General features: G+C 46.6%; 1 protein-coding gene across 1 annotated transcript in view; it reads left to right on the forward strand.

The window, feature by feature from the left end:
• The first annotated feature begins 9,433 nt into the window (after window positions 1-9,433).
• The window catches only part of TRAM2 (translocation associated membrane protein 2), a 46,962-nt gene continuing 33,035 nt past the window's right edge, over window positions 9,434-23,360 (forward strand). Inside the window, exon 1 of the mRNA XM_079970026.1 lies at window positions 9,434-9,606. Coding sequence (XP_079826152.1) covers window positions 9,487-9,606 — 120 coding nt within the window. The 5' untranslated portion in view covers window positions 9,434-9,486. The remainder of the gene's footprint in view (window positions 9,607-23,360) is intronic.

Raw genomic sequence — 23,360 nt, forward strand, 5'->3', positions numbered from 1 at the left:
CAGAAAGCCTTCACTCTAGGGCAAGTCCACCAGAGGTGAAAGAATGTTCCTTCATTTTCTTTACATTTCCATATGATTCTTAAAGGCCTTATTGATCTTAACCTTGTCATACCATAAGTATGCATGCCAACCAAAAGCATTGTTAAAACCTTCCAGATCCAGAATGTCAGTGTCCTCGAGAAGTAGCCAGTCTTTTAGCCAGCAGAAAGCTGCGGCCTCATAGTACAACTTTAGGTCTGGCAGGGCAAAGCCCCCTCTTTCTTTCGCATCAGTTAATATCTTAAACTTAATTCTGGGCTTTTTGCCCTGCCAGACAAACTTAGAGATGTCTCTCTGCCACTTCCGGAAGCACTCCGCCTTGTCCACAATCTGTAGTGTTTGAAACAAAAACAACATTTTTGGCAATACATTCATCTTAATAGCAGCAATTCGGCCTAACAAAGAAAGTTTCAATTTTGTCCAACTGTCTAAGTCTCTTTTAATTTCAGACCAACATTTTTCATAGTTATCCTTAAAAAGACTCAGATTTTTTGCTGTTATGTTTACCCCTAGGTACTTTACTTTTTTAACCACAGTTAGTTCTGTCTCTCTCTGAAACCGTTCTGACTCTGTATCTGTCAGATTTTTTCCCAGCACCTTAGTTTTCTGTTTGTTTAATTTAAATCCCGCCACCCGACCAAAGTCTTGAATCAATTGTAACACTCTTTTCGTACTAGATTCTGGCTCCTGCAGGGTCAAAACTAGGTCATCTGCAAAAGCTTTAAGTTTGTATTGTTTCGCTCCGACCTGGATTCCTTCCACCAACCGGTCCCTTCTGATCATATTCAAGAGCACCTCCAGAACCGAAATAAATAGCAGAGGGGAAATGGGGCAGCCTTGTCGTGTTCCTTTTTCAATTTTAAACTCTTCTGTAACCACATTGTTAACTATCAATTTAGCTTTTTGTTCTGAATATATTGCATCAATCCCATTCTCAAAACCCCGTCCCACTCCCATTTCTTTTAAATTTCCCTTCATAAATTTCCAAGAGATATTGTCAAAGGCCTTCTCCGCATCTATAAAAATTAACACTGCTTTTGTATTTATGTCTGTTTGCAAAAGCTCCAAAATGTCAACGATATTCCTTGTGTTAGCAAACAGGTGTCTACCTGGGAGAAAGCCTGCCTGGTCTTTATGAATTACTTCATTTAATACTTTTTTGAGTCTACTTGCCAAAACGTCTGCAAATATTTTGTAATCCACATTTAAAAGGGAGATGGGACGGTAGTTCTTAAGTTGTGTCTTTTCAGCTTCCGATTTTGGTATCAATGTGATAAAAGCTTCTTTCCACGATTCCGGCGCCTTCTTCCCCTCCATAATTTCATTGCTGACCTCCATCAGTGGTTGTATCAGATAGTCTTTTAATATCTTGTAGTACTTGGAGGTCAGCCCATCTGGCCCTGGGGATTTGCCCAATTGCATGTTCTGAATGGCTTGTTCAATCTCTTGTCGTGTTATTTTGCAATTCAGGATTGATCTATTTTCTTGTGACAATTTTGTTAGTCCATTTTTTTCCAAAAATTGTTTAATCTCAACCTCATCTTGCGGCCCTTGAGTATATAATCTTTTGAAATATCTCTGGAAGCACTTTCTGATCTCCACAGGGTTCTGAATATTTCTTCCTTCAATTTCTAAATTTGTGACTGTATTTAGTTTTTGTCTCCTCTTCAACTGCCAAGCTAGCAGTTTCCCACATTTATTTGCCGATTCAAAAGTTTTTTGTTTCATTAATTTAATCTTCCACTCTATTTCCTGGTTTATCAATTTAGAATATTGTGCTTGATGAAGTTTGATTTCTCTCAGGGTCGGCTGTGACTTCGGATTTGATCTTAACTTCTTCTCCAATTCTTTGATTTTCTCCAATATCTTGTCTTTCCTCTCATTTTGTATCCTTTTCTTTACAGCATTCTGTTGTATCAAGAACCCCCTCATTACAGCCTTACTTGCGTCCCAGATAGTTCTTTTTTCCACCGTGGTGTTCATGTTTATCTCAAAATAGTCCTTCAAGGCTTTTTGGGCCTTCTCAACAATCTCCTGATCTCTAAACAAATTGTCATTCATCTTCCATCTAAAGGAGCCGGTTGGTAGTAGTGTCATGTCCATCTTCGTTGCATTATGGTCGGAGCAGGTCTTTGGGCAGATTTCCACCTTTTTGACCTTGGGTGCCAGACCTCTAGTTATCCATATTTGGTCGATTCTTGTCCAAGTCAGCTGGGCTTCAGAGAAAAATGTTCCCTCTCTTCCCAAGGGGTTCTTCGTTCTCCAAATGTCAATTAAGTCCATATTGTCTGTCATTTCAAAAAAAGTCTTTGGTAGTCTGCCGTCCTTTGTAACATTTTGGCTTTGTGACTTATCCATGTTAGTTGATACGACCCCATTCATATCTCCCATCATAATGATGTTGTCATAGTCCAGATAATCCAGCATTGTCTCATGCAACTTCTTGTAAAATTCCGATTTCCCTTCATTTGGTGCATAAATTCCTAATAACAAAATCTTCTCTCCTTGATGTTGTATCTCAATTGCTAAAATTCTTCCATGTTCATCTTTAAATAAGAATTTGGGTGACAGGCTCTCTTTTGCATATATCACCACGCCTCTCTTCTTTACTCTGTCCGAAGATATAAATTCCTGGCCAAGTCTTTTGTTTATTAACACTTTTCTGTGGAGCCTAGTCACATGTGTTTCTTGTAGGCAAATGATATCCAATTGTTCCTTTTTTAATATGTGAAAAATTTTCCTCCTTTTTTCCGGGATGTTACAGCCATTTATATTCCAGCTCAAGAGTTGCAGAGACATCCTGAATTAGTCTGATTATTTTCCTGGGGGTGGTGTCTTGTTCACTGGATCTTCAGGTTCCGAGGGTGCAGGTACCGCTGGTGCTCCAGGCCCAGAGGGTAATTCAATTCCCTTTTGAAGGTCCTCTCCGTATGCAGTCAAAAATTTATCTCTGTCTTCCAATGTTCTGATTTTAACCTTCTTCCCTCTAAAAGTGAAAGATACTCCTTGGGGAAATTCCCACCTGAAGATAATTGAGTTGCTCCTCAACAATTTGACCAGTTCAAGATAGTCAGATCTAAGATCCAACAGTTGTTTAGGGATGTCCTTGTAAATTTCAATTCTTCTGTCCGAAATGTCCAGTGACTTTCCGTAGTGTAGGCCCAAAATCTTATCCCTTTCCTCCTTTGATCTCAATGTTATCAAACAGTCTCTGGGCTTCTCTTTCTTTACAAGTCTTCCAAGCCTGAAGGCTGATACGATTTTAAAGTTCTTTTCCTCTAAATTCCAAAACTTGGAAAACTCTTTAGTCAGGAACTCAGCTAAGTTGCCTTCTTCCGCTTCTGGTATCGACCTTATCCTAAGGTTACTCTCCCGGTTCCGCAGTTCTATCATGGAAAGGTAGGTCTGGTGTTCACCTACTTGTTTGCTGAGTGGTCTTACCTCTTGTTCCAAATTTCCCAGTCTTTGGCTAGTATCCTCAGCCAATTTCCGATTTTCTGCCGTGGCCTCCGTCAGTTCTCCAATTGCTTGTACGTTCTGTGATACTTGTCCAGTTAATCTATTTAAACATTCTGTGTTTTGATCAATTTTAGCTGTTTGCTCATCAGCTTTCTTATCCAGAGATTCTACTCTCTTGTCCAAAGATTCCAGTTTTTCGTAGATTTTCTCTAAAATAGAAGCAGTTGCTCCTGAGGCCATATCTTCCAGTTGTAATTGCTCAGTTTCTCCCTCCCCTGCTTGTGGCTGAGAAGCAGCTTCTTCTTCTGAAGGCAGAGTAGGTACAGATGATCTGCGTGCCTGAGAGGCTGCGGTTAAAGTTGTTAAAGTTGTTTGTCTAGTTTTTGGTCCCTTTTTTCTTGCGCCACTCATTCCAGAGTTATCTAAAAGTCAAGGTCAAGCTGAGTTGTTCCCATCAGAAAACAACAGCCCAGATGGTAACAGTCAAACAGGAGGCCGGGAAAGGAAAGTAAAATAATGTCACTGCTGTAAATCCCGAATCCTCTAGGGGGAGCTTAAAATGTCTTTAGGGAAGAGATCAATTCTGGTAAAATTGCTAAAATCAAGTTTAAAGTCCAGGAACCTTCAATAGCAGGTTTTAAGCAGAGTTAGTATTAACAGCCACATTGTTTCAAACAGTGCAAACTGGTATTTCAAATGATGCTTCAAAGTAGCAAGTCCAAACTCCCTCAGATTGTTGCAATTTTTAATTCAAAGTAACCAAATCTGCAGACTGACAGCTCAGTTACTCAGGCAGCTCCAGAACCTGGGTTTCTTACTCAAATTATATTTCCGATAGAAGAAAGGTATCATGATGCAAGTAAAGAGCATAAAATCAAGTGCTTAAAGTCCTTGTTTTGCTTACAAGAAAGTTCAGCGGTTGCTCAGATCGATTAGGTTAAAAAATTCTTTCTTTGCCTCCACTCCTCCAGCTCTTTGCTTTGAAGTTCAGTGACAGCGGAAGACAGACTTCCTGTTTTACGTCGCTCCGCTTTCAGCCAAATTCAATAATTTTTAGTCTCAAATTTTTGTAAAGTCCTCTTTACTCATGGATTGTTGCTTTTCCAAATCAGAAGTTTCAGGAAAAGAGGTCAGCGCTCACCGGCAGCAGCAGCGCGGCTTCACTCCGTAGCTTGCGAAACGACCCACAGCACTGCTACCCCCTCCCCGCTCCGGAGCCCCTTACGGGGTTCCTTCAACGTTTCAGGGGTTGCTTCTGGCGCCCGCCGGGTCCCGAGACCACAGGCTTTTGCTGCCTGTGGGTTTCCGACGTGGGTCTCCGCTTCGCCGTAGCGGACAACCCGTTTCCCACGGAGCTTCCTCTTCACAGAAGGAAGAGGACCGCCATTGCCGTTCGCGCCGCCTCCGGAAGTCTATTACATAATATGTTGGTCTAGGATTTAAAACAATCTTGGAGTCAAAACCCATCAAGGCCTGTGACTTTCCCCCTTCTCAGCTTTCTGATGACATCACAGATCTCCTGTTCTGAGATGGGTTCTTCCACAAAGTCTCAGTGCTGTTGACTCAAGGGCTTAAGTTTTACTCTGTTTAACCAGGGCTGGATCTAGACACATCGAAAAAGTGTTTCAGGAAAATGTGTTGTAAACTGCATAGTGAAAAATCACGTTGGTGAAAGACGGGACTCCACCGCGCCATCTGGTGTCACGGTGCTATAACGCATATAAAACACTTTTTCTTTACTAATGTAGCTGAGTCTCATGTCCGGATATTCGCAGTTGAAGGGTATTATAGAAGTCACTATCAAAGCATGTAAATATTTTGTTTGTAGAAGCTGAGTTATAATAGGGCATGCCCTCCGAAGTTAGAACTCTACATAAGTGGTTGTGTTCTTTCCCTTTATGTGTAGCACTCACACCAAGAATCTAGAACTCTTATTACCAAATTTGCAATACATACTGTACGTTTTGGCCATGGCAACAGAGATGTGATCAGTGTCCAAAGCTTGTAATTCACAATGTGCTTGCTCTCCATGAGTTTGTGCTGTCTTTCCAGGGAAATAGTTTATTTCAACAAAGCTAACTTGCATGAATTTTCTCTCTCTTTAGATATAATGCCTCTTTAATATTATGTCCTCCAAGGGCTGCTTTGAAAGAATCCCAAATCATCACTTGGCTAAGCTCCTGGTTGTCATTGGTCAGAAAGTAGCTATTAATTTCCTGTAGACGTCTGACATTAATTCTCCTTTTGTAAAATTAAATCCAACACCAAGTAGTGAGTTGTAATGGTGCCCATGTTTCCTCAGAAGCTGTATAATAAAGATGTCATGCACACCTCTGTGGGAAGTGCCTGCCCCCGAATATGCCCTCTCCTGGGCCACCACCCACCCCAAGCCTCTGAGGGTGGAGGAACCACCAAGAGGGCCATTCTGCCAATCTTGGCACCCAAGAGGGTCTGAAGGGAAGGAGGCAGCCTCTCAAAGACCTGGGGTCAGAGTCATTTAGGGTTTTAAACACGAATGTGAGCACCTTGAATTGGGCGCCTCTCTCCTGATAAATGTCACCAACAAGGGTGACCAAGGTAGTTTCAGTGCCGTGACTGGGCCTGAAGCCAGACTAGAATGGATCCAAATAAACTTACTTCAATACTGGGTTAAGATAATGTTATGCACTGAGTTGAATAGGATCCAAATTGCAGCAGCCTGATTGGTCCTAGAACAATAGGGTTCAGAATGCAGTAGTCTGATTGGTCCACAGGAGCCACCCAATCCAACTCCAGGTGGAAGTGAAGCTGCAACCTGTTTGGCCTACAGGAGAATCCCGGAATTAGCCAATCACATGGCGCCCATTGTGTAAATAATGTATATAAAGCAGACCTTTCGGGAGAACCGGCATTCCTCACTACCATGAGCTGAATAAAGAGCATGAAATCCACACTTGACTCCGAGTACCGTATATTTCAGATAACAAAAACTGGATTAGAGGAGATCAAGCCTTCTCATTGGTGATCACAAGACTGCTTAGAGATGCTTAAAACATTAAGCGGTTTATAAATGCTTAAAAATGAATAAAAGAAATAGCTTCTTCTGTCTCCTCTTTCGGATTGTGCTTTTCCTGCACTTGGATGATAGTCAGGCAGAAGGTCAGGCTTTAAAAATCCCACTGTCTGGCTGGGTTGTGTTCCATTTCATTCACTCAGTTCGTCTGGTGGCCACTGGAGGGACCAGCGATACAAAGGCTGGCGCAGTCATCACCAACCAGTCTTTTCCATATGAAAGAAGCAGCAAAGGGCAAGTTTCCAGCCTTGCTTAAACAGCTGCTAGCACAGTATATGAAATAAAGGTTGGGGGGGGGGGGGGAAAGTCAAGATGCATTATTCGATTCTGGGGATTTCCCCACCATTTCACACTTTCTGCCATTTCACACTTTCCTTGCACTTTCTGGAAACAACTGGAGACACTCTTGTTCCAGCCGGCTTTCTCAGCAGGATAACTGGGTGGGTGTTCACCATGAGGGTCTATTTTGTATAGTTTTAGTTTTAAGTGCAACAACTGGTTTTGAGTGTAGGTGTTTAAAACCCATTTCTTCCTGTTTCTATGGTACACTGCCTTGCTATGACTGCACAGAAGGGAATTTGTGGGTTTCACAAGTATGATAATTGTTGGGCTTCAAGGGAATAGCTACCAGTATGTGATATATCATATCCCAGTGTTTATTATGGATTTATTTTATTTTAAGGTGTTTCAAACTTTAGAGCAAATACAGTGGTAGCTCGGGTTACAGACGCTTCAGGTTACAGACTCTGCTAAACCAGAAATAGTACCTCGGGTTAAGAACTTTGCTTCAGGATGAGAACAGAAATCACGCGGCGGCAGCAGGAGGCCCCATTAGCTAAAGTGGTGGGTGCTTCAGGTTAAGAACAGTTTCAGGTTAAGAACGGACCTCCAGAACGAATTAAGTTCTTAACCCCAGTATGGAGCTGGGAACTAGTAAACCAACTTCAGTACCATGTACACAGGGCTGCCAACATGAATAAAATAGTGGGGTGCAGGTAAGTCCTCCCCCTCGTAACCCAATATAAGACATGGTGCATGCAAACCATTGGAAAGACAATGTCCATCAACTTTGGGAGGGAGTAGCCCCCTCAAACATTTTATTGAGGGCAGGCAAAGGGACCCCAGGCCCTAGGAGTTGGATCTTATGCATGCATATAAGCATGTTTTATAAGATACACTCCCGCAGTTCCAGGCAGGGCTAGGCTGATACGTAATAGCTCAGGAATCCTGACTGTAACTCAGCCCAGATGACTACTCCACATAAATTCATCTTCACTGAATTTCTTAGCCTGCAGAGACTTCAAACACTCATGCACTTTCCCAAGGGGGGGGAGTTTTTCTTTTTTAAAAGGAACTGACGGAACATCAGCCCTTTGCTGAATTGTAAAATCATCTTTGCTGAAAGCAAAACGTATCTTAGTAGATTAGTTGCATGATACAGAGAGGTGGCCCAGAATTTATTTGCAGAAATCTGGCAGCTACTCCAGGTTCAGGGTGGGAGACTGTAGGAGCTGGGATGGGTGCACTGTTTGTTTTGATGCTTTTCCCTGGCCTGTACAATCACTAAACTTGCTGGGCTTCACCATATATGGTCCACCCATGAGGCAAGGGAAGACAAATGCCTCAGGTGGCAGGATCCACAGGGGCAGCATACCCAGCTTCCAAGGACTGCATCGCCTGCAGCTGCCGTCATGGTGGCAGCAACAGTTGTGGTACACAATGCGAGGCATTGCTGCTCTTCCTCTTCTCCAGGGAAATGGTAAGGGCTGCCCTCCAGGATCTCCTGGGCTCCAGCGTGATTCAGAGTGGGTCTCTCCCCCCAACCCAAACAGCCTTTGATTCTCACTTCAATGGTGGGCTAAGGTTAATTTGATTCCCCCGCTTGTTCCCAATGTAGATCTTCACTCCCTCCCCCTACCGTTCCCTGGCTTTTTTGGGGGGTGCACCATTTTGTGGTTTCCCTCAGGTGCCAAAATGGCTTGGGCCATGTGTGTGTGTGTGGTGCCACAGGTGAAGAACAGGCCCAGTGGGAAGCCTACCTATGGACTGGCTTTAGCACCAAGTTTGCAATATTGCATGTAAACTCCACAGCCCTCCTATGGTGCAGAAGGTTTAAGTGTGTAAACAAAAAACAACAACTGGTGACAGGCTACACATTTTTTAACGCAAGCCACAAGCAGCTAGTTAAGTTTCTAAAAGACAAGACACTACTGTCTGTGTACCTATAGGCATCACAGACTGCCACAGCCAACTGTGCTGGAATTTTACATTTCTTGAACGTATCTCGACACACGTTATGTATCAAGCAGTGCCCACCCATTAGGTATGTGCAATCCTGTGCACCTTGTTGCAGAGCAAAGTGTGTGTGTGTGTGTGTGTGTGTGTGTGTGTGTGTGTGTGCACCACACAAACGCAAAAACACACACACCATTGAGAGCAGAGAAGACAAAGGCCAGCTCAGTCCAGGAGCTTCTCTCTCTCTCCTTCCTGCAGAAAGGACTCAAAAAGTGAAAAAGCCCGAAGGCGCTCGGGCGCAAAATCCGCGGGTGTCGCGCGCGCTCCGAAGCCAACGTGGCCGGAATTGGGCCGCTGGGTCCCGTCCAGCTCCGCGGGATGCCACGACGCCAGGCCGGCGGGCGAAGGCAGAGCGCGCTCCGGGACGCGGCGGGGTCGGCGCGGAGCGGCAGCAGCAGCAGCACTCGGGCCGCCCCCCGGCCCGCCCCCGGCGGACGCCCGTCCAGGCAGAGGCCGGGCTAAGGCGGGCGGGCGGGCGGGGCGGAGGAGCCCGGCAGGCCGGCCGAGCGAGAGGCGCGCCTGCGCTGGGGGGCTGGGCTGCGCCTCGCCCGCCCGCCCGCCAAGTTGTCCGAGGGGCCGCGGAAGAAGCAGGCGAAGTTGGCGTCGCGGGGGCCGCGCTGCTGGCGGGTTGGGCGCCGGCCATGGCGTTCCGCAGGCGGGCCAAAAGCCACCCGCTCTTCAGCCAGGAGTTCCTCATCCACAATCACGCCGACGTGGGCTTCTGCCTGGTGCTCTGCGTCCTCGTCGCGCTCATGTTCGAGGTGAGCCTCCGCCGCGGGACCCCGCGTCCTCCGGGCTCCCCGCCGGGGAGGAGCAGGAGCCCCTTCCGAGGTGAAAGCCACTCCTCGCGCTGTCCCGGCCCTTTGGGACACATCCCGCCCCCGCCAACCCCCCCCCTCCCCGCTCCGATTCACGGGTGTCCCAAACGGGAGGCTGTCCCCGTCCGCTTCCGACGGCGCTCCCTCTCTCTCCCCCCCGGGAGCCCTCGAGCTTCCTTCCTGCTCTTGCATCCCCGCCCGGTCCTGCTGGCGGCGCCGCCGCCGTCCAGGGGTCAGCTGTGCCGGGCAGCTGCCCCTCAGGGCCCCCGGCGCTGGCTCTTGGCGAGCTGCCGCGCAGGAGGAGACCCGTCGGGGGCGCCGCCTCTCTCGCCCGCGGCAGGAAGCGCGGCCTCCTCCTTCTCCCACCCCAGGCTGGCAGGCAGGCAGGCGAGCGGGTGGCCGCTCCAAGGAGCAGCGGAGGAGGAGGCTGCTTCCCAGACGGCTTGGAGAATATGGGCCTCAGTGGGGCTGGGCACTGGAGCAGAGGAAGCTGCCCATACCGAGTCGGACCCTTGGGGCGCCTGGCTCAGCAGGGTCCACACCGACTGGCAGAAGCATAGCTTGGCTCCCTCGGGGTCTATGATTCCTCATAGAATGGTAGAATTGGAAGGGACCTGAGGGTCATCTAGGAATATCAGCTGAAGCATATATGGCAGATGTATCCATGTGGAGAGGTGCAGTTACCACGCCCCTTGGGCCTGCACCCTGGCGGGGGTCAATCTGGCCAACCCCATAAGTAGACATCTTTCAGCCACTGCCTGCTTCTTGGGTGCTTCTTTCCTCTGCAAGCAATCCGGCGGCAGCAGTGATGAGGAGGAGGAAGAGTCTCTGGAGACCCGTCTTGGCGAGACGACCAAATTCATTGTGCCTGTTGCTGCTTGCCGTTTCCGGCTATGGGGAGCAAGCAGCAAGCCACTACCCCTGTTTCCTTGCCCTCCAGCTCTGGGAAGTAGGGCCCAATCCAGCAGCACTTGCAGCTCCCAGAGAGCGTGCAGAGGCAGTCTAGGCTGCTGCTCCCTTTATAAAGTAAAGGTAAAGGGACCCCTGACCGTTAGGTCCAGTCGTGGCCAACTCTGGGGTTGCGGCGCTCATCTCGCTTTATTGGCTGAGGGAGCTGGCGTACAGCTTCCGGGTCATGTGGCCAGCATGACTAAGCCGCTTCTGGCGAACCAGAGCAGCGCACGGAAACACCGTTTACCTTCCCGCCAGAGCAGTACCTATTTATCTACTTGCACTCGGACATGCTTTCGAACTGCTAGGTTGGCAGGAGCAGGGACCGAGCAATGAGAGCTCACCCCGTCGCGGGGATTCGAACCGCCGACCTTCTGATCGGCAAGTCCTGGGCTCTGTGGTTTAATCCACAGCGCCACCCGCGTCCCTTGCTCCCCTGCCTGCATTTTTCAAGTCAAGGCAAGGGAGCAGCAAGGAAGAGGAGCAGAGTCTGCTTTTACTCAGAGCAGTTGGTTGCCTTTGGTTGGCAGTTTGAGAAAGACAGGGCTCTCTGTGCCCCCCCCCAAACGACCCATTGAGAAAGAGAGCACAGAGGATGAGTGAGGAGGAAGCTACCTGGGGTCTGGCGCTATCCTCTCTGCTGTGCTGCCAGGAGGGGGAGGGGGAGTGGGCCCTCTGCTGTCTCCCTGGGCAGTTGAGATCGGGGCACATGGGCCAGGCCTCCCTGCCAATGCTGCCCAGTGAAGAAGGGAAAGAGGGAAGGAAACAGAAGCTTCTGCTTAGTCTTCCTGGCATAGAACAGCAGGCACAATCATCACATCAACCTCACATCTCCCCCAGCATCCTGGACCCTGTCCTGTTCCGGAGACACACTTTGCTCATCCTTGTATAACTTCAATTCCCTTTTGCTAATTGGCGGCTGTTTAAGGCATCCCTTTTAATACCAAAGTGCTTGCCTACTCTGCAGATAATTCTTCTTCTCTTAGCCTCTTCTTACCTGTGGGCATCTTGTTCCTTTTAGTTTTCCTCTGAAATCTCTCATCGGTGTCCAGAAGCAGACAGAGGGCATTGCTATGCTGGAGCCATAGGATTTATGCCACACTATCACTGTAACTATCACTATCGCCTGCCAACCTAGCAGTTCGAAAGCACCTCCGGGTGCAAGTAGATAAATAGGGACCGCTTACCAGCGGGAAGGTAAACGGCGTTTCCGTGTGCGGCTCTGGCTCTGGCTCTGGCCAGAGCAGCGATGTCACGCTGGCCACGTGACCCGGAAGTGTCTCCGGACAGCGCTGGCCCCTGGCCTCTTAAGTGAGATGGGCGCACAACCCCAGAGTCTGTCAAGACTGGCCCGTACGGGCAGGGGTACCTTTACCTTTTTATCACTGTAACGGGATGCAGGTGGCACTGTGGGTTAAACCACAGAGCCTAGGACATGCCGATCAGATGGTCAGCGGTTTGAATCCCTGCAACGGGGTGAGCTCCCGTTGCTCGGTCCCTGCTCCTGCCAACCTAGCAGATCGAAAGCACGTCAAAGTGCAAGTAGATAAATAGGTACCGCTCAATGTTTCCGTGTACTGCTCTGGTTCACCAGAAGCGGCTTAGTCATGCTGGCCACATGATCCGGAAAAACTGTCTGCAGACAAACACCGGCTCCCTCGGCCAGTAAAGCGAGATGAGCGCCACAACCCCAGAGTCGGTCACGACTGGACCTAATGGTCAGGGGTCCCTTTACCTTTACTTTACTTTGGGAGGGTTTCTGGGCTACTTCATCTCTATGTTATTGCTCACTAGGTCTGCAGCCAGGCAACCCGTCTGCCCTCTGCACAAGCAGGGACAAACCAGGTTGATTCTTGCTGGTGGGTTGTCTCTTGTATGTCTGCATATTGCAGGAGCCAGCGATGGCTGCTTTGTAATTTGGTGGCATGTTGTCTCCACCTATAGAGCTGTGTTTGCTTTATCTCTCCAGTGAGGTGTTACTGTTGTGTAGGTTGTTTTCCTTGGGGAGTGTTGTGGATGGTCATGCTGTGGATGGCTGCCGGTCCAGCCATGGTGCATTCCTATGCTTGTTTGATGTCAGAATCTCATTTCATGTAATTTGAATACACTGGTCTGAGTCCTAACCTCTGGAGCGGGAGACAATAAGCTTGCTCCACCTTCCATGCGACAGCTTTTGAGATATTTGAAGATGGCTCTCGTATCTCCAGGCTCAACAGACCACCTCCCTCAACCGTTCCTCATAAGGCTTGGTTCAGACCCTTGATCATCTTGGTTGCCCTCCTCTGCACATGTTCCAGCTTGTTAACATCCTTCTTAAAATGTGGCTCCCAAAACTGGACACAGCATTCCAGGTGTGATCTGATCAAGGCACAATAGAGAAGTACTATTGATCTGGACACTATTCTGTTGGTGCAGCCTAGAATAGCGTTAGCTTTTTTTGCTGCTGCATCACACTGTCGACTCATGTTCAGCTTGTGGTCCACCAAGACCCCCTAGATCCTTTTCACACGTCCTGCTAGTAAGCCAGGTGCCCCATATCTTATACTCGTGCCTCTGAATCTTCCTGCCTAAGTGCAGAACCTTACATTCGTCCTGTTGAAATTCATTTTGTTAGTTTGGGTCCAGTTCTCCCATCTGTTTAAGGTCATCGTGAATCTGGATTCTGTCTTCAGTGGCATTAACTATCCCTTCCAGTTTGGTGTCACCTGTAAATTTGATGACCATCCCCTCAATTCCTTCATCTGTAGGGCACTTGTATGGTGATGTGGACTGTATTATGCTGATATCACCCACTCATGTTGTACTGATAGAACTCCTTTACAAATAAAAAAGCCTGACCCCACAATAAAAAGGTAAAGGGACCCCTGACCATTAGGTCCATTCGCAAACGACTCTGGGCTTGCAGCGCTCATCTCACTTTACTGGCCGAGGGAGCCGGCGTTTGTCCACAGACAGCTTCCGGGTCATGTGACCAGCATGACTAAGCTGCTTCTGGAAGACCATTTACCTTCCCACCGGAGTGGTACCTATTTATCTACTTGCACTTGACTTGCTTTTGAACTGCTAGGTGGGCAGGAGCTGGGACTGAACAATGGGAGCGCACCCCGTCGTGGCAAGCCCTAGGCTCTGTGGTTTAGACCACAGCGCCACCCGCGTCCGGACCCCACAATATGCCTTCCCTATTTGCCATTTGGGCAGGAAAGCAATTGCAAAAAAATGGCATGGATCACAAAAATGGAATTGTGGGGGAAAGTTCTCTAGGAGTACTGGAAGAAGAAGAAGAGTTTGGATTTGATATCCCGCTTTATCACTATCCAAGGAGTCTCACAGCGGCTAACAATCTCCTTTCCCTTCCTCCCCCACAACAAACAGTCTGTGAGGTGAGTGAGGCTGAGAGATTTCAGAAAAGTGTGACTAGCCCAAGGTCACCCAGCAGCTGCGTGTGGAGGAGCGGGGAAGTGAACCCGGTTCACCAGATTACGAGTCCACTGCTCTTAACCACTACACCACACTGGCTCTCACACTGGAGAGGATCCTGTGCCAGAGATCAAAATTGCACCCCATCTGTATTTGAGACGGGGGGAGGGGGAATCAAACAAATCTTCCTCACATGTTCCTTGGCCTTATTTTAACCCATTTTTTTCATTCCCAACCCTCCTCATTCAACCTTGGCATTTCATGGCTGCTTCCCTTCCTTGGCGATGGTGTTCCTTCCCTACTGGAAATAAGTATTGGGTATCAATGATCCTCCTCTCTGTGTAAGGGATGCCTAGAGCCGCCTGACACCCCCAGCCTTTGGTTCCCCTTGCTTCCCACCTCCTGCCCAGTGGAGCCCAGGGAATGTTTTGCTGCTGCCAAGACATGAATGTCCTCTGTCTGATTCCTGCGCAGGCCTGCCTTTTTGTGGTGTACAGCTGGAGGGTTTCTTTCAGAACTTCAGACTGTCCCAAATTCCATCCCTCTAACGAGATTTGGGTAGTTGTGAATGGAGGCTTTCTTTCTCCCCCCCCCTCTCTCGCCCCAAGCTTCTCGGGGGTTCCTTCCAAGGTCTTTCTCCCTGTCGCTCCAGGCAGTTCCCCCCTCTGCAACCCTGGCACTTTGCGCAGGAATGCCAGGAATGCCGAACTCCTCCTTCGCCTTTCTGGCTTTCTCTTTCTTCCCTCCCTAGTTTGCAGGCAAAGGGGAGCAGATGAGGGGCACACTTGCAAAACTCTTGACGTGGAGTCTGGCTGGGGTGCGTGTGCGCGCGCACGTCTGTGGCTCAGTCGAGAGTGTGACTGAGAAGTTGAATTTTTAAAAAACCCAAAGCCCAACCTTGTCTCTTTGCTCCTCAGTGCCACGTTTCACTTTGTGCTAGCAAATTGGAGAAGAGAGACTTCCAGCTGCATTTGCGTTCCCATTCACTTCATTTAACAAGTAGTTTCCAGTACACAGAAACATGGGTGACTTGATGGGGGGACTGTGTGTGTGTGTGTGTGTGTGTGTGTGTGTGTGTGTGTGCTGCTGATCTAATTAACCAGAAATCCCAGTTGGTAGGAATACAAATTCCAAAACTGCTGCTGTTGCCGGCAGGCTACAAGATTTGCAGCGGGGTTCTCACTGAAGATTCCCAGGGCCTGATTTCCTGTGAACCAGACAGCTTGTGACTCCTGCTAGATTAGGGCTCCTCTATGTTAAAGGGGGAACATATGAGTTCCCTTGAGAAAATTTTGCAAGGACAAAGACATGAGAAGGTAACTCCCTGTTGCCTGGAGTTGACCTTTAGTTGCTTGCCGCTAGGTGAAACCTGCCCATTTAAACTTTGAGATTCCTCTCTCTGTGCTGGCTGATAAGTCATGTGAGTTAGCTCAAGGTAAATACTTGGCCTCTTCCCGCTCCCCCCTGCTCCTGCCCCCACAAAAAATGACTAGAGGAAAACACCTCTCACAGTAGAATGATCTCAGCTGCAGAATTTTTGAGCTGGAAAACAAGAGCCAGGGTTAGATCCAAGTTCAAGATTCTGTATGTAATACTGTTGTGATCTGCCTTGCAGGATTATGGTTAAAAGCAAACGCAAACACCAGCGGCTAATAATAATAATAATAATTTATTATTTATACCCCGCCCATCTGGCTGGGCTTCCCCAGCCACTCCGGGCAGCTTCCAAAAAAATATATTAAAATACTGTAATACATCAAACATTAAAAGCTTCCCTAAACAGGACTGCCTTCAGATGTCTTCTAAAAGTTTCATAGAATCATAGAATCATAGAGTTGGAAGAGACCACAAGGGCTATCGAGTTTGGTAGTTGTGTTCTCTTTGACATCTGGTGGGAGGGCATTCCACAGGGAGGGTGCCACTACCGAGAAGACCCTCTGCCTGGTTCCCTGTAACTTGGCAAGACAAGAAGCAACTTTAGCTAGAGCCAATGATTTTCATAACACAGTGCATGATTTTGATGTTGCATAGAAGAAGAAAATGGTGGTGTCTCCCCTCCCCACCAAAAAATTATTCATTCCTATACTAAATACATTGCTTAATAACTGGTCACTTGTGGTTTTCACTGGATGCCTTTTGTCAGCTAACCGGTTTACGTACTTTCCAGTGGATGCAATTCATCTGTCCTACCTGTGTTGTTTTCATTGGACACGGTTTGCCAGCTGTGTGCTTGCAAGGTTGGTGGGCGCAGAAATGTGCTCACAAAAACCTGCATTTTTGTTGCTGCCTTAAGAAAAATTTTGTAATTTCATTTGCACAGTGTTACAGGTGGAGCTGCAAAAAGATGCACCTGCAGATGCTCTTAGTTTTTGTTAGATGGGGAAACAGGAACAAAATACCCCAGAAACTGAAATCAGAATGCATCAGCGTAGTAAGCAAAAAGGAGTTCTTCCACCATTCAGAGCCTTCTGTGGTTCTTGGGATGGAGATTGTTGCATTTGCTGAACATGATGGATGCTAAAGGCATTGATATCTTGACCTGTGCCATCGGTTGCGGTGGGGGCTTCCCTCATTTTTTAGCGTCTCTGCTTTAACATAAAACAAAATAAAGTGACTAGCTTTTTTATTTACAAACATACCAAAGCAAAATGTGCAGTCGGTATTATACCCAGTGGCTTAATACCAAGGAAAGCTGAAATACTCCATGTGTGTACCTGGGACTAAGCTCCATTGTGTGTGACTTACTTCTGAGTAGACGTGTATAGAATTGCCCTGTAAGCCTCCTTTGGCATTCTAGCCAGTGAGTGCAAAGGCACTGGAACACTTGTGAGAAGCAAGGCTGGGGCTGGTATGTTCAAATATATAAATTTCATGTTCCAATATATAAAAGGATGTCACATAGAGGAGGGAGAAAGGTTGTTTTCTGCTGCTCCAGAGAAGCAGACACGGAGCAATGGCTCCAAACTACAAGAAAGAAGATTCCACCTAAACATTAGGAAGAACTTCCTGACAGTAAGAGCTGTTTGACAGTGGAATTTGCTGCCAAGGAGTGTGGTGGAGTCTCCTTCTTTGGAGGTCTTTAAGCAGAGGCTTGACAACCATATGTCAGGAGTGCTCTGATGGTGTTTCCTGCTTGGCAGGGGGTTGGACTCGATGGCCCTTGTGGTCTCTTCCAACTCTATGATTCTATGATTCTATGGTATATGCAATAGTAGGGGGCTCAATTTCTCACCATTGCATGAAAGTGTCAATAATTGCAGTATTTCTCTGTTCAGTCTCTCTTCGCTTACTTCTCACTTTGGTCCAACTGGCAACAACTGCCTTATTTTCCTGGCTCTCAGGGTGAGCATTGGTTTTCTTCTCCTGCAAAGTAAACTTTTGAGCATATACCATTTTGCTTTCTGGCTTAAGGGCAAACTGGTAGACCCTCAAACCTTACTTTCACTTGCTTTTTACTTTTTATATTTAACTTATATTTAGCAATATAAATCACTCAGGTCTTCCTCTTTACCATTTCCATTATTGAGAACTGGGGTAGGGGTACAAGAAAAGTATTGCCTAAATGTCTCCTTATTTTCTGGTGATCTTCCCCTAAAGTTGCATAAGAGGAAGGAGTGGAGCAGATGGCAGGCAGTTCTTACTCATGAGAAGCTGTAGCTGCCAAATGTAGTGTGCTTTGAAGGTACAAGGAATCTCTGGCAAGGAGCTGGTTGCTCTACGTTTGCCTTTCCTGTTTGTGGGAAGCTTTTTAACCTTCTAGTTCTCTCTCTCTTGCTTTTTCTCATGCTAGGCTGTATTTGTTTTAAAGCAGAGGTTTAAAGGTTTTAAAGCCTTAGGGAAGCTTTTAATGTTTAATGGATTACTGTATTTTAATATTTTGTTGGAAGCCGCCCAGAGTGGCTGGGGAAGTCCAGCCAGATGGGCGGGGTACTTTATTCGTTCCGGAGGTCTGTTCTTAACCTGAAACTGTTCTTAACCTGAAGCACCACTTTAGCTAATGGCGCCTCCAGCTGCTGCCGTGCCGCCGGAGCACAATTTCTGTTCTCATCCTGAAGCAAAGTTCTTAACCCGAGGTAATATTTCAAGGTTAGCAGAGTCTGTAACCTGAAGTGTCTGTAACTCGAGGTACCTCTATATTATTATTATTATTCCAGGTGCTGTTGAAAGCTACAGTTCCCATATGCCCCAGGAGTGATGGGAGTTGTAGTTCAGCAGCCTCTGGAGGGCCACAGGTTCCTCACCCCTGTTTTGAAGAGTAAGGTAAAGGAACCCCTGACCATTAGGTCCAGTTGTGGCTGACTCTGGGGTTGTGGCACTCATCTCGCTTTATTGGCCGAGGCAGCCGGCGTACAGCCTCTGGGTCATGTGGCCAGCATGACTAAGCCGCTTCTGGCGAACCAGAGCAGCGCACAGAAACGCCGTTTACCTTCCTGCTGGAGTGGTACCTATTTATCTACTTGCACTTTGATGTGCTTTTGAACTGCTAGGTTGGCAGGAGCAGGGACCGAGCAACGGGAGCTCACCCCATCGCAGGGATTGTTTTGAAGAGTAATCTGTAGTTATTTTTTGCCATCTACCGTATTTTTTGCACCACAACACTCACTTTTTTCCTCCTAGAAAGTAAGGGGAAATGTCTGTGCGTGTTATGGAGCGAATGCCTGTGGGTGGCGGGGGGGATCTGCTGCAGTCGTGAGCAGAGGATCCATGGTTCCCCTTTTTCCCTCCCCCATGGTTACAAAGCATGGATCCACATGGATCCTCAGGATTTTTGCATTGGGCTACTCCAAACTCACTGTCAGATCACATGTCTGTGGCCACAGCATGAACCACAAAAATCATATATCCACTATTTCATTTAGAATATTTTTTTTCTTGTTTTCCTTCTCTAAAAACTATGTGCGTGTTATGGTCTGGTGCGTGTTATAGGGCGAAAAATACGGTACTTGATGTTTCACTAGGGGAGTAGTGTTGGGGGTTTTTTGTCACCAACAGAGGACATTATTACGTAAGGTGGCCTAAAAAGTATTTTTATTTGAAATAAAACAAATGCCATAGGATGCAGCATCTATTTCTCAGTTTCTGGTTGTCTCTGCTTTGGTTCTGAGCTACCTTAGACTTGGGTGGCAGTGGCTGTGTGATGCTGGGGCAGTTTGGATCTTCTGAACTGCACCAGCCATGTTCCTCTCACTTCACAGTCCATTGCAACCCATATTTTCATGCTGTTTTGGTCTGTTTGGACTGAAATCAGCATTTCTGCAGCTTATGGCCTCGTGCTGGAGCTTATAGAAGGCTTTCATGAGTTGAGGGTAGGCTTGGTATCCTCTGGATGATGGAGGGCTGTAGAAAGGAAATGGCTGAATCCTGATTCACAATAGCTTGTTTCCTCCCAGGAAGGTTTTTTCCTTTTTCCAGGCACTTCTGTCAGCCTCTGGAAACTCTGGTTTCTTTTAACCCTTTCACCGGCGTTTGTGTTGGCCTGAAATGATGATCTCTGCTCCGTCTTGGCCAGGGACTTTCAGAACATTTTTCTGCCTCTCTGAAGCAAAGGCATGGAACAGGGCCGGTTAAACTGCAGCCCCCCACAACGTGTTTCTGAAGTACAGCTCCCATCATCACGATCCTGCATACTCAGAGGTCAAGGGATTGTAGCTCAGCATTATCTGGGGGGCCAGAGGTTAAGTCACCCCTGCGGTGAAATGATGAGCCTCTCTGGACTTCAACATGTAAGGCAAGAATTTGGTTGATTATGGCAGAACCTAAACGCTGCTTAAGGCTCTAGTATATGAAAACCACAGCACTGTGCCACGGCTAATTGCTCTTGCAGTGTTAGAAACTCAGATATACAGTGGTACCTCGGGTTACAGACGCTTCAGGTTTCTTTTTTTTAAAAAAAATAATATTTATTCAAAATTTTGAAAGTTACAAAAAAGTAAAAAAAGAGAAAAAAGAACAATAGAAAAGACCAAAAACAAAAAAATACAATCATTTAAAAAAGATAAAAAAGAGCAAATCAAACCTTTACATATTTTTCTTTCTTTAACTTATTTCCTTGACCTCCTCACACCTCCCATTTTTGTATTCTAATTCAAGTTGTTAATTCATCAAATCCTTCCAGCCTTGTTTTTATCTTAATAGTTTGTTTAAAATATTATAATTTTAAATTCTCTCTTTCATTAATTCATTTTTACTAATTCTTTATGTCATTCCTGCCAAAACCATATAGTTTTCTTTTTCAAACATCCTTCTAGCAGAATCCTTAATTTTACCATATTTTTAAAAACCGCTTTTACATTATCCAATCTTAACTCTCATCCTAGCCTATATATCTATACTTATTCTTAAAACGTTTCCCTAAGGTCGAAAAAAAATTCCATTCCACAATTTTCCCAAAAGACAAAAAAAAAAACAATTTATATTATATGCACATTGAGTTCCCGATTTCCATTCCACCCGAACCCCTCCCCGGTTTCAGTCCCCAGCAGAAGTCCATCAATCTCAAAAAATCATCAACCCGGAGATCTTAAATCCGAGGCTCTTAAATCTCTTTCGTGTCCCCTCTGCCAGTCTTTTTGATAGTCTTTAGTATTAAAAGCCAAGTCTCGGGGAAGCTCCAACCCAACAGCATCCACATTCCTTCCTGCCAAACCTCCATAATTGAAAATAGGGCCTATAAGATATTCCAAATCTTGTTTCACAGACGCTTCAGGTTTCAGACTCTTCAGATTACAGACTCCGCTAACCCAGAAATAGTACCTTGGGTTAAGAACTTTACCTCAGGATGAGAACAGAAATCACACGCTGGTGGTGCGGCAGCAGCGGGAGGCCCCATTAGCTAAAGTATCTCAGGTTAAGAACAGTTTCAGGTTAAGAACGGACCTCCAGAACTAATTAAGTTCTTAACCTGAGGTACCACTGTATAAGCTAATTGCCAAACGGCTCCTTCAAGCTAGGTTGCGGCCACTTCAACAGAATGTCTAGGCACCAAACCCCACCCCACCTCCCCAAATGAGATGATGATGATGATGATTTAATTTCTATACCGCTTTGTATTTTAAAGAAAAAAATCTCAAAGCAGTTGACAAAACATTAAACCACCAAATATACAAGCTTTTCTGCTTACGTGCTTCAGAAACCTGGAGGGGCCAGCCAAAGGGAGGTGTCCGTTGCCAGAGATCTGGCATCCAGAGATCTCCACATGTTCACAATTAGACCAGCGCGAGTCAGAAAACGCACCTGGCTCCTGGGGAATTTCTAATACCGCATTCAGGTGCACACATTCCACACGGCATATTGCAATTCCCCCAGTAACAAAACATTGCTGTTTTGAAAGCTGGGCAGATGTAATAACCTGCAAAGGAGCAGGTGTGGGTAGGATCCAGAGGAAACAAAGGACTTTGTCCACCTTGCTGCTTTGGAAAGGCACTCAACGAGGACCAGACTACTGTGTTATCCTTTGTTCTAGTGGACGCTCAGGTCGCGAACGTGATCCATGCGGGAGGCACCTTCGCAACCCGTAGTGTTCGCAACCTGCAGCGCCGCGTCTGCGCATGTGCTGGTTGCTATTTGGCGCTTATGCGCAAAGCGCGATTTAGCACTTCTGCCCATGCGGGACCGCCGAAACCCAGAAGTAACCCGTTCCGGTACTTCCGGGTTTCAGCACGTCCATAACCTGAAAAAACGCAACCTGAGGTATGACTGTACTTTTCAGTCACTAGTAGCCACAATGGCCATGTTCTGCTGCCGCTACCAAGGCAGGATGCCTCAAATACCAGTCACTGGGAATCTCAGGTGGGCAGAGTGGTGGTTGCGCTCATTTCCCGCTTGCGGGTTCCCCACAGGCACCTCGGTGGCCTCTGTGAGAATGGGATGCTGGAGTAGATGGGCCACTTTGGGCCGGATCCAGCAGGCTCTTTTCATGTTCTTAAGTTTTCCTTTGGAGACATGTTGGGCTGTGTAGAAGAAAAAGTTAACGTGTAATTAAAGGCAATGGGAATTTAGGTTATTAGCAGTGGTGTGAGTTTTCTGGAAAATTTCCAGTGCTTTAAAAACTGACTGGAACCTGATTTAACACATTTGGCTGACATTTAGCAAACGAAACTGAAGTATGTCATGTTCTACATCCTAAACACATACCTTGAAAGGTTTCCCAATAACCTAAAAGTATTTGAAATAATATTTAGGGTTAAAAAATGAACAAAGCTTACTTAAATGTGGCTTAAATTTTATTTTCTAACAGAATAAAATAATTAATAGGATATTATTTTTCTTTGAATAATTGTGCACATTTTGATACATGAGTGTGCTAAAATGAAATGTAAAGTACTTTAATGTATGCATGTTTCCTTAGGATGACCTTGAAATTTTTTTTCACAAGATATTATATCTTTTTGGAATGCTACTAATTTATTTTAGGAAAATTCATTTTTTTAGATGGAATTTTGCTGTGAAAATACAGGAATATAACAATTACTGAAAATTTTCTACTGAAAATTTTCTGCCCTACATCACATGTTGTGGGAGATTGATAAGAGTGGGGCATATTCCTTTGCCCCATTTTGAAGTATCCATATTTCACAGTTGGCTGAGTGCAGCTGTGGGTCTGTTTCTCGTGTCTTATGTAGTTGGAAATGAGTATGGTTTTAATTTTGGAAGTGAAAAATTATGCATGAGCGAATTAACAGTTATGTAAAAAGAACCTGCTTTCCTAATTGCTCACTGGTAACATTCTCCACTTCTTCTTCTTTCTATTTTTATCCAGCTTAGTCTATAATTTCAAACACATTTAGTAGGAAGTAAAGACGCAGGTGGCGCTGTGGGTTAAAGCCTCAGCGCCTAGGGCTTACCGATCGAAAGGTCAGCGGTTCGAATCCCTGCGGCGGGGTGCGCTCCCGCTGCTCGGTCCCAGCGCCTGCCAACCTAGCAGTTCGAAAGCACCTCCGGGTGCAAGTAGATAAATAGGGACCGCTTACCAGCGGGAAGGTAAACGGCATTTCCGTGTGCGGCTCTGCCTCGCCAGAGCAGCGATGTCACGCTGGCCACGTGACCCGGAAGTGTCTCCGGACAGCGCTGGCCCCTGGCCTCTTGAGTGAGATGGGTGCACAACCCCAGAGTCTGTCAAGACTGGCCCGTACGGGCAGGGGTACCTTTACCTTTACCTTTTTAAAGTCCCAATTAATTGAAATGCATACTTGCTCAGGATCTGTGATGTGAGTGGCAGTTGTGCCTCCTTCAAGCAGGGTCCTAAAGATTCCCGTGAGAGGCTAACAGCTTTGTGTCCCCAGAAAGATCTGCACTCACAGCAGAGCAGAGAAAGGGGCCTATAGATGCAG

Source organism: Podarcis cretensis, assembly GCF_951804945.1.
Source record: "Podarcis cretensis genome assembly, chromosome: 3".
NCBI lineage: Eukaryota > Metazoa > Chordata > Lepidosauria > Squamata > Lacertidae > Podarcis > Podarcis cretensis.